The 12,378-nt window shown below is 37.9% G+C and overlaps 1 protein-coding gene across 1 annotated transcript in view; it reads right to left on the reverse strand.

Moving 5' to 3' along the window:
• Positions 1-12,378, reverse strand: part of LRP1 (LDL receptor related protein 1) — a 2,772,300-nt gene that overhangs the window by 222,949 nt on the left and 2,536,973 nt on the right. Inside the window, exons 78-80 of the mRNA XM_044083629.1 lie at positions 12,125-12,231; positions 11,800-11,916; positions 376-552 (exon numbers count right to left, since the gene is read on the reverse strand). Of these exons, the coding sequence (XP_043939564.1) occupies positions 376-552; positions 11,800-11,916; positions 12,125-12,231 (401 nt within the window). The remainder of the gene's footprint in view (positions 1-375; positions 553-11,799; positions 11,917-12,124; positions 12,232-12,378) is intronic.

The following is a 12,378-nucleotide window of genomic DNA, read 5'->3' on the forward strand; positions in this document are numbered from 1 at the left end:
GCATGTTTTCTGGGACGTGGGAGGAAAATGGAGTACCTAGAAAAGCCCATGAAGACACACTGTCTCCAGAAGTCAGAAATGAACCTAGGACCTGCTGCTCAGAGGCAGAGATCTTTCCACACTGAGCCACAATGCTGCCCAATTCTATCTGTGCAGCAAATTAAAACAGTTTCTAAACTTGTGGAATCTTAGAAAAACACATTTGCTTCTTTTGTTATAATCAGAATAATTAAATACACCCTTCCAATTTGACAATGGCAAAACCAAAAATATTTTTCAAAATATCTCTGCAAAGTAAACAAAAAAAAATACTAGAAAATAGTGAATTCATTTCGAGACAGCATGCATGACTAAAGTTCAGTGGTCCTTCCTTACCTTCAGGTTGCTTGAACTGGTGATAAAGAACTACATCTGTTGCATGGTTAAGCCCCGCAGTCAGATTATACACAGGGCCTCTGCCAAACTTGTCGATCTTGAAAACTCTGTTGTTGAAGTAAGTCACCCCATAGATGTAGTCTTCAAAAATATCAATGCTGAATGGATTATTGAGGCCTATGACAAACAGCATATTAAACCAAAATTAAGGTGAGCCTCAACAATGGCAGATGCTCTAAATTACCTTTTTGTGTTGAGCTACTACTATTTTTCAACAAATTATACTAACAGTCGTTTCTGGTAAACTGAAGTCAGTACTCTAATATCAAACTTACCACTGTTTTAGTCTTATGCCAATATCAAGAAAACAAAAGATTAAATCTAAACTTTAACAGAAAGCTTCCCCTAAACAGATACAGGCAGAAACCACAGGTAGAAAGCGCACAACAGAGACTTCAGAGAGAATGACAAACGTGGGTGAGTGATGCCATCCATTCAAGAGGTTAACAGAATTATGTATATATATATATATATATATATATTTAGATTACTAAGTAATGCGAACTGATTTGAGAGAACTATTTTTATTCACAACCAAAAACAAACATGCTTTATAAAAAAATAGCAAGTTAATTTGTGCAAATAGGGCATTAAACCGCAGCTTGATATAGCAACAGCAAGTAGTTCAAAATTAATGCCTTAGTATTGGGCTAGCATTAAAAGGGAAGATGAAAACACATAAAGAAAGATAATTATATATTACAGAAGGTTTACAACAGTTAAGTAAATTAGCTTATATTTAAAAGGACCTACTTTGCAATAACAAAATTACATTACCCAAAACTAATAACCGTAACCAAGAATAACAAAATCCGAAATATGGGGAAAAAAAAAAAACACAATGAAAAATATTTTTGTAAAGGGGATACACTCATCCTGTGCTCTCCATATTCCCACTATTACAGATCCTAATAATGAAGCTGTACACCAAAAATGAAGACTCCCCCCATATCTGTGGGACTTTTCATATCTGGCATTTTCAGCTTGTAGTATGTACTTCAGGGCGTGCCTTCTTTGAAGGTTGGACGTTGAGCTGGCACCTCGGCGTTTCGTAAAAAAATCTACTGCCAATCATTAGCGTTCCGGAGTTCCGCTGTGGCGACCCCTTACCGGGAAAAAGCCGAAAGACCAACAACAAGTATGTACTTCAGCATAACCAAACAGATGCATCTAAATGCAACATACAATATATATCTATGCACAACATACGATAAATAATCACACATTCTGTGATTCCAAAAACGCACATCATGTGCTCACAAAGTTTTATATAACAGGCAATTAAAGACATTTTGGGAAAAGAGAATTTGAGAGAAAAGCTTTGTCTAACTAAAAAGCACCGTGATTTATTACAGTATTTCAGAAGTCATAACATTAGCAAACGTGTCTGACCTCAAATAACCTCACAAGAGCTGTAAACACAAATTCAAACCACACTAGTTAAGTGCATTTCATTCAGACAAGCTGGTACAACCACCTTTTAAAATGGAAAAACAAGAAAGAATCTTCGATTGCTTTACAAGTAAGTATACTGCATCTCATGAAGTGCATCACATGTATAAGGACTATTTTAAACACGCACAGACGCATACATCTGACCACTGGACAGCACTATTGCATTTTGATGACTTTACATCATGTGCACCTATGTATTTTAGAAAGAAAAACTGAGGAGATTTAATGATCTGTACATTAAAGTCCAAGTCTGACTCTATCACAGGTTAAATATCAGTCAAAGTTGGATGCTGTTTGGAAATCATATGCACCAGAGTACATGTGCTGTTTTAAACATTTTTTGATATGCTGAATATTGTAATAAATACATTAACACACTATTATTTCTCTGTCAACTTGTAACCAACTTTAAATTGTGCATTTGAAATCTGTATTCTAAAAATTTGGCTTGTACATGTATATTCTTGCTAAAAGATATACATACAGGATTATTCTGATTTGAAGCATAGCTTTCGTTTGGGTTACCTTCACTCCATCTGTGGGCAGTCAGACCACAGGCTATAAAAAGTGTGTATATAACACACAAATGTACGCTCACTCAAACACACACACACACACACACACACACACACACACACACACGCACACATATATATATTAGCAACTGAACTTGACATCGACAAACACTAGCAATGCTCTGAGGCTAATCCTCAGCATATGCAAACAGCAGCACTGTTTTTGCAGGGGTCAGGTTCCCCTGCACCCCCTCACCCCTACTAATTACTTACTTATTCCAACTCTGAAATCACACAATCCACAAGGAATATGCTTCCTGTCCAACCTTGGGGAAATATCATATTTTGCACAAATGTCGACCATGTTGGCCAAAGCATCTCAACAAAACAAAGGTTGATTTAAGCTAAAGCTGAAAAGTTCTACATAAACCATACATAAAGTAACACTAAAATGAGTCGACTGCTATTTTAGCTGACAGCATTCTTGTATGTAGCAATTTGGTTAGTGAGAAATCTGATCAACCTTTTTTTTTTGCCAATTCTCTGTTATTGTACACTCTTGGAGTTGATATATTTAATTAGTAGGGGGGGGTGGGGGCTGCACACTGGGGGTGCAGAGGGTTTACACCCCTTGCAAAAAAACACTTGCATGCTCAGAATTATGTCATGGAGTATGAACAACAGACTGCCAGTTCTTTGGCAACTTTTTTTTTTAAATACGCATTTAGACTGTTACTCCTGTGAAATGTTGATTACCTTCAGAAACCTATACATGCATGCAAAAACACACACTTTTACACACACTTACACACACACACACACACACACACACACACACACACACACACGCACACACACACACACACTAGTGTGCTTACTCAGAAAATAATGTAAGAGTCTTTACAGAGAGAATGAGTTTAACAGAAAAGCTTGGCCATAATTTGTTACTTTATCAATACAGCCTGTGGGACAACATACTGACTTCCTTGCTGATCATTCCAACAGCTGACACAATGTTTTCTCTGGAATATGCTCCTCATTATCCATTCAGGGTTTCATGGATTCCCACAAAATCGGCTCTACTGCTGTTTGGTCTCCATATGCTGCTATCCTAAGAGAACAGCAAGTAACATACATTGGGTTTTCATCTCAGTAATCTGCTTGGTCTTGTTCTGGAAGAGCCTTCCAAACCTGCCTCACTGAAATTTCAAGCTAGATTTCTTATTCTGTCCTGAAGATGAATCCACCCAAGCTGAAGGCTGTACTGTAGTGCTACATTTGGACTGCCATCTGAAAGAAATATCTACTCAGATATGTGCAACCAGGCTTGAACTTGATTCCTTCAGGTGGTTAATAAAAAGAATCGGACTTTTCTGATCACGTCTCCTCAACTGCTGGATGCGCAACTTTCAAATTTGTTTGAATATTAACATTTACCCTACACTAAAAATCAGGAAGATCACATGGGCTATCATAAAACAGTGAAGTACTACATGACAGAAAAGACATGAAGGTAGATAATGGCTTATAAAAAACTGCAAGTGAATTGGATAGGGTTCTGGATGGATCAGGAGAAAGGATGGAAGTATATACTAGAATGTATCAGAATGTGCTTGTAAACAGGACTATTAAAGAAAAACAGGAAGTAGGCTGAGTATAATGGAAATATATTTCAATGTTTACTCAATATAATTACAGTGGAAAAAATGAAAACAGTGCACAAGCTGATGACAAGATATGCCAGATGCATGCTAATATTTTACCAATGTAACGGATGAATGCATACCTGGTAAACTCCTTTAAAAAGGACATAAACAAAATTTACACTGTAACTGGGATTCACTTGAGGTGAAATGTGAAGTCGTCGAAACAGAAAACGGCAACATATTTTATGCAATATGCACATTACATGAACGGCAGAAAGCTCTCTGCACTACCTACCAAGTCCCACTATAGACGTTCAACATATCTCTCAACTATCCAGAACGTCACAGAATGTCTATGTTTTTGTCTCATATTTCTGGTCTATTCCTAAAAAAGAATGTGTCATTTTCTGGCAAATCATTTTAAACTGAAGTCATTAAACAATAACAAAGATTTGAGTTTCAGATTTCATATCCTTCAGAAAATGCATGCTAATTCAAACCCCATTTTTAGGGCAACTTCTTAAGTTTATGAGCAATATTTAAAAATCTGTCTCTGACTTTTGCCCTTTGTTTTCCCCATTATTTTTAACTTGTCCAGAAGTTGTTGTGAAAAACATACATGATAATGGTCTTGGTTATCCAAAAACTTTTGTGTCTCTACAACCTTTCTTGCATCACCTACTATTATGGCTGGGAATGCTACAGATTTTTTTTTGTGACAAAAACTCTTCTTTGTTGCTATTATTTAACACAAACATATGTACACTGTATACACACCATAACTAAACACAATTTCAAGCATCATCACACCTACATTACTGTAAATGGAGCACTCCAACAACATTCAGCTTTACACTACGCTATTAATCTTTCGTCAGTTTAGTTTTACAACTAGAATTTTTCCAAGAATCTAAATATTTTTTCAGTGCCTGGCAGATCATACAGCTATGCAGTCACATTTATATCCATCTTAATTTAACACATAATATAGAGCTACAAAAATGTTCTTCCCTGGTCTTGACAAGAGCACACCACCCTGTCTATACAAAGGTGTCCAAAATTAGGCTTGGATGCTCTACACGTATTCATTTTTTTTTAAATGAGCCCATTTTTTTATGTAGATATTTACCCAAGAAATCTTTTCATGCATGGTAACTTGACTCTTTCTGTAAGTGATTTGTGAAAAATATGTCCTGACACCTGTACAAGCTGGTTGTATATTATGTTATCGACCGCTTAGATTGTTAAATGCCTAAACGTCGACAGTTAAGGGTCGAAAACTGACAATCTTGAATGGCCAGTTAAGTGAATTCTTTCACCGGGAAAGAATTCGCTTGACCATGACCCTCCCCCAACTAAATATACAAAGTCCATGATCGCTCTTCATTGGGGAAAGGGCAAATTTCTGACAATGGCCAAGCAAATTCTTTCCTGGTGAAATAATTCACTTAACTGGCCATTCTAGATGGTCAGTTTTTGACCCTTAGCTGTCAACGTTTAGGCATTCGACAAGCTAAGCGGTCGATAACATGTATAGACCCTACAAGCTACGCTACCTAAGAGGGCTGTAAGTTTCCTACTAACAGACAGTCCTTGCTGGTGAGATAATTTGTACCAATATGAATAAAAACAAACTGATACTAATATTAAGGCATTCAAAGGCCTTTCTTACATCCTTTATTTTTGCTCCTGGTAAGCATAACACTATTCAACGTTCATTATCCTCTTTCCAAATGTTAAGCATTAGTTCATCTAATAACTGAATCTCCAATTACAAGAATATCTTTTCTGACCACATCTGAAGAACCTTCAACTTGTAGTTCAGTAATATCTGTTCTATTATTTGTTACAAAGAAATGATCTTCATCACCATTAGTTTTCATACATACTACAAATGAAGACATACACTTCTCATCCAGTTGGCCTTGTACTTCCACAGCGTGAGCCCTATTGTCATCTTCAGTCTTTATCTTTTTTTATCTTACAGTAATGTTCCTTCAGTCCTTCCAAGTTCAGTTTTGACTTCTTCCTTTTCACAAGCCTCTTGCCTTTTTTCTCCCTACTTTCACCCTACCCTCTCTTTTGGAAAAAGGATGCATTTTTCTGCACACTTAAGGTTTTTTGATAGAACAATGTTATCATCCCCTGTAATCTGTGTTACATAAAGAAGTGTCCTTTTAGTATGTATTCTCTTTGCAATAGAGACATTACTTACTTTTTCTTCCTTGTCATGTTGAGAAAGTCTTCCTTTCTTTTTGTTTTCGTCCACATGCTCTGAATCCTCAGACTGCTGAATACTTATATACTGAATACCAAAGTTCTCACTGGTAGTACATCTTGTTTAATAGGGATTGAGCGATCCTTACTGACAAGAGGCACTTCCCTTCCTACATGTGTTCTATTTGCACTTTGCTTGACATTATTTACTTCATCTGCCCAGTCATTAATATATGTACCAACAGTTCTGTGCCAATTAAACAAGTGCAAATGATCACCCAGTAAGTCTACATTTACTACTAATGGTAAGCAAATCCTGTAACTTTGGACATGACGAATGCAGGTCACTAGTGTTACCAGATGTTGCCTTTAAATATACATAGCATCTACTACCATGTACAAGGTACTTCTGCTTCAGCAAATCAGTAATGTCATACTCATTTACAGAATCCATGTTTCATCTGCAAATGAAGAAAGAATTCTAAAAGAAAAGGATAATCAAAAGTCAAATTCTATGAGGAAAAAAAATCACACAGAACAATATAAAACGAAATATTCTATTAAGTATAGTAAAGATTCGCTCTGACCTACTATACCAGTAGTGACAGTCACAGAAAAACTGGATTTCACGTACATCCCTTTCTAACAACAAACAGTGAAAATTAGTGGTAAAACAACAAAATATAAACCAAAGTAAATCTTCCTATCCAGAGGCTGTCCCTTTCTCCCTATATTCAGTGTTTACAAGGTACACATTACTTTTTCAACAAGGGCAGACATCTTGTTCTATACAAACATCTGTAATATGGCTGCTCTCCTCATCTGGCAGACTATACAAACTTATAATTAGTAGAGAGGAAGATGGTGAAAAGGCAGGATGCCTTCTGCCACCTCTGACAACCTACGTGCAGGAACGGGCTGCTGACAGGGGGATCGTATAAAGGTATAATGAAGTTGCTAATTATCAGCTCTCTTATGGGGGGAGGACCTAGTGATTGGTCAACCATTGGGAGTGACTAGTAGTCTCCCAGGTAATCTCAGATTAATGTAATGGTATCAACAATATCCTGACATCACTGCACTAGCAGTTTTCACAGCTAAGGTGAAAGACCAGGCACCACATGAAAAATTACTCCCAAGCTCCACATTCTCTAGTCCCAATAACATTCCTTGCTCTCTGGGTCTAGTAGTGCATTACTACTTAGTTCAAATCCTCTAGGATTTTGGAAGCCCACTTGGAAAAGGGTTACCTCCATGTTACCCACAAGCTCCAACTGGGAGATCCACAGAAAGGCAAACAATGAAACCAGAAAGAAAAAGCAGGGTTGGGAGCATGTGTGTTAATACTATGACTTTGTTAATGTTATGTTTGAACTACTGAATGGTAAAGTAACCAAATAAATATGCTAGTGGTATGCTGAACACATGAAACATTTACCATATAATCGAATAAGCAGAGTTGTCCATCTTATCGAAGTGTTATGGTTTGCATTAAAACTGAAATTTGGAACAACACTAATTTTATCCAAAATGTTTTGAAGATCCACTGTATGCAACAAATACTAAATTTTAGTTTATTCAATTAGTAATCTTTCTTCCATGTTTGATCTTTATGGACATCTGCCCATTTGATTACCCATTTAGTGCCTTGAGAAGGGCATGTTTTATTTGGAGAAAGGTACTACTTCATTACAGAGTTGTAGTACACTTCACCATAGGGTACATATGATGAAAAATATAAATTTTGTATGAAAACTTTCTTGTTTCAGCAGCAGATGCTGTATTTATTCATTTATATATTCACAGCTGGTCACAGATGAAAGGGCAGCTGCACAGGTTCCCTACTGTACATCTAAACTATGGAGATACATCATAAGATGCAGCTTTAACAACCAACCACCATAAGTGCCAGATTAAAGGCTCCCTTCACCCACATACCCCAATGGCACACTAGTACATCATCACACAGCCACTCGCAGGCAAAGTGAAGGTGTCCCCTCTACTGAGAAATTCCTTTTTCCTGATGCACTCTCCAAAATGAGGATCACGAGAAAGCTAAATAGAAATGCAAAAAAATGTAGGAAGCTATATGCAGCCTCTGAGAAAGTGAAGTTAAACTGCAGAAAGAAGTGTTAGTACATCTGGTGATGAACACATTCAACATGTACTAACACTGCATGTGAAATACCTTATTACTCTGGCTTCACTGGTGTTACCTGTACAAATACAGTACACAGAATTAGGAATGATAAAAGATTACCTGTCTCTCATACAAGGTATCCTCCAATCCAATACTAATGGCTTTACTACACATCAGCAAGTTAAATGGCATCGGAAATACTCATTCTAAGGATATAAACCTCTTCTGCAACATCAACAAAATGGCTCAAATGAGCAGGTATATCTCTCAGAGAATACAGCTGCTCTGGAAGAGACTCCCTATCCACAAAAAACAAAGTTAATTCCTGCCCATATTCAAGCACAACCTGGATCTATGGATCGGAAACAGAATATTTATCCCAGAACTGCCCCCATACTATTAATGGGCAGACACAGCTCCTAAATACTTTAGCCTATGCATGTGTCCTCTGAAATTATCTATGGTATGACCCGTTATTCTCACTGGGGTAATATACAATTATTGACTGTGGGATGGGTAAGGCCATCTTGAACCAAATGGGACAGATTAATTAGAGCAAAAAATGGTAAACTGGTAGGCTTAAAATGCCCTTCAAGGGCAGCTAGCCTAGTACTTAACTATAATAAGGAATAATTAAAACCAGGCCATGTGAGCATACCTTGCCAAGACCAGTTCTCACCCTGTAAAGCACATACACAATGCTTAGGAAAGGTGAGGGCATTCAACTAAGTGGCAGCAGCAAAGGCTAGGAAAGAATAAAGAAAGCAGCTGCCATGGGAGCAAAGTGAAGCTCTTCATAGGTTCACAGGCTGGTACTACGCTATCTTCCCTAGGGCCTATACAAGCCTAGCCATAACAATTCCCTGGCTATTTCTTCCCACAATGTTTACTTCCCTGGACCCCTGTCTAGCAGGGCGACTGACGTGATCCCCAGGGTGAATTTTCTATCTCCCATCCAATCCTCAAGATTCCTTTTGAAGAGGGCCAAAGAGGCACTCTGCTTGACATGTATGGGCAGTCTATTCCAGAGTCTGGGGAGTCTCTGGGTCAGGAAACTATCCCTCCAGCATGTTTTGTTCATTGTTATGACAAGGTTTAGATTCTGGAGTGTGTGGCTCTGAAGGATTGGGATTTCTTTAAGTGTAGCATGTCCAACAGCTCTGAGTTTGACATGGCCTTATATGTTAAGCAGAGATCGCCTCTAAGTAGACGATATGCGACAGAGTATAGCTGGAGTTTTTTTAGACAGTCAGCATAGGGCATCTGCTTTAGGCCGGTGATTCTTTTAGTGAGGTATTTCTGTGGCCTTTCCATTGTTGCAGATGTGTTGAGAGGTACATACCAAACGAGGCGTTGTATTCTATAATGGGTCTAATGAGGGATGAGTACAGTGGGACAATAACCTTCTTTTTTCTGGATGAAAAGCCCTTAGTGATGAGGTGTGCCACATAGAATGATTTCTTGACTGTTGTGGCGATGTGGTTATCGAAGTTGAGACCACTGTCCACCTGTGTCCATAAGTCTCTCATCACAATTTTGGTGTTTAGTGTACTGCCACCTATGTGGTAATTCACGGGTACATGTTTTTTCCCAAAGGGGATAACTATACATTTCTTGTCATTGAGCTTGAGCCCACAGCTCTGGCACTAAGCATCTGTTTCTGTAAGGCCCTTTTGTAAAATATTCACATCATTTGGGGATTCAATAATGGCTCCCGGTTTGCAGTCATCTGCAACCTTTGTTAGCCAGAGTCCCTTAGTGTTGGCCTGTACTTCAGAGAAGTAGATGCTAAACAAGAGCGGTCGCAGGACCGAACCCTAAGGTACTCCACTTGTCTGGAGCTGGATTTGGAGTCGGCTACTTTTACAGTGTTGGTTCTGTCAGTAAGCCAGTTGGCAACCCATCGAGTGACGTAGGGATTACTGCCCAGCCTAGTAAGTTTATCTATGATTCCAGAGTGTGGGATGGTGTTGAAGTCCATGGCGAGGTCCAGATAGGCTGTGTGGACCGCCTTACCCTCGTCCACAGCCTATTGTTTTCTTTTCCTCTTCTATCGCTATAGGAACTCCTTTCACATTCAGAATTACTTTTCCTTTTTCCTCTGTCCCTGATATTTTGCTTAATATCCACCCGAAATCCTTTTTAGTCAAACTCGCATGCACATTTCTAAGTAAGTCTCCTGCAACAATGTTATTTACACTTTGCACTTCTTCATATAGCTCAATCCTTTCTACATTTTGTCTATACAGGTAAGGCCATTTACATTCCATGTTAATACTGACAGAGCAGTCATTCTGATACAAAGCTATTAAACATGACAGTTCTTTAGCCATTCTGATACAAAGTTATTATACATGACAGTTCTTCTGAATATATATTTCCAACTTGCAGCTTACATGCACATGGTAATGTATGGCAGATCTTGTACGCACAGTTGCTTTTTATCATTTCTATTTGAACTTAAGTTGCATTCTCCTAGATTTTTCACTTCAACAAAAAGACTCAAGAAACAAAACCAAAAACAAATGCATAAGAAACCCCCAACTCCTTGTAAAGACTCAGGATAATCATTTTACTCTTCTTTACACACACATTTTTTAATATGGATAACTCTGCAATAGGTCTCAATGAGTTATGTTTTTTTGCGCATCAGGAGAATTCTTTAACCCTGTTCTGAACATGGAACTTCATCTATGGCTAGGAAGTCTAACAACTGAGCAACAGACTTGGCCGGAAGCTTTTCTCTTTTGAGCGAGAACAGCATGAACGTTAGAACTATACAGAGCTCTATGGTTTAACTATGTGCTGGCAGTATGAGTTACCAGTTGTTCCAATGACTTTCCCTTCCTTTGATCCTAAGGCAAAGAAATGAAAGTTTTACAACTACAGGCTAGTTACTGGTCATTAAACCACTCTGGAATTACACTGGACAGAGAAAGGAAACCTCATGATGGAGTTAAATGGCAAATGAGGGTGAACTTGTCCTTTTAAGAGTTCTGTTAGTTCTAGGGGTAGGCAGATACTTACATCCATCTGTTACACTGTGAAGCACAGCTTGATTAGTATTCCATCCACAGCACAGTACGATACAACATATTATGCTTTTATTTCCATAACAGTACCATGAATAATTAGTGGAGTTACTACTCTGCAGTACATTTTTGGAAAGGAACAAAGTGCATCAATAGGAGTAAAGCTGGCATAATATTTTTAAAACAGGTCACATACAGATGATATTACCAGGTGACAAGATAAATAAGTGTAAACGTTTAACCTCACTTACAACTTACTGCTGCAATAACTACAAAAGCTAACACTCCTGTACTTCTAACATCATTACCAGAGGAAAACACACATTTGTTGCACACAAGCTCTTAGCTTACTTACTCACCTTTCTTGTGATCAATAGCCACAACAGGGTCTGTGCCATTAAGACGAATGCTACCAATCACCGACAATTTGGCATCTGCCCAGTACAATCTTTCATTGAAGTAGTCAACTGCCAAACCTAAAGCAATGAATAAATTAAAAATCAGACGCTAGATTTTTTTTTTAATTACAAAAGTGCTATAGAACCAGTAAAATCCCATGCAGAGAGCTTGCTAAATAATGTGTGAAATATCTGCCATCAAACACGTGTCTGGCATGGAGAGAGATAAACAGTCTCTGACATAAGTATTCATACAGCGCATGCAAACAGAAAGTATGAACGCTACCTGTTGGCCACTGGAGATTATCTTGTACCAGAGTTTGTCTAAGTGTTCCATCCATAGCAGCTGTCTCAATCTTTGGGTGGTTACCCCAGTCTGACCAGTACATTGTTCTTCAACACAATAAAAAAAAAACTGTTCAGTTACTACTTCTTTATTTTCAGTTAAATATTTGATTTTTTACAGAACTATTTTTTATCAATAAATGCAGTAATTCTTGAAACCATCAGTACCCTACCATAAAAAACTATTCTTACGTA

Source organism: Protopterus annectens, chromosome 9.part0 (genome assembly GCF_019279795.1).
Source record: "Protopterus annectens isolate FY-2018-M chromosome 9.part0, PAN1.0, whole genome shotgun sequence".
NCBI classification, from domain to species: domain Eukaryota; kingdom Metazoa; phylum Chordata; order Ceratodontiformes; family Protopteridae; genus Protopterus; species Protopterus annectens.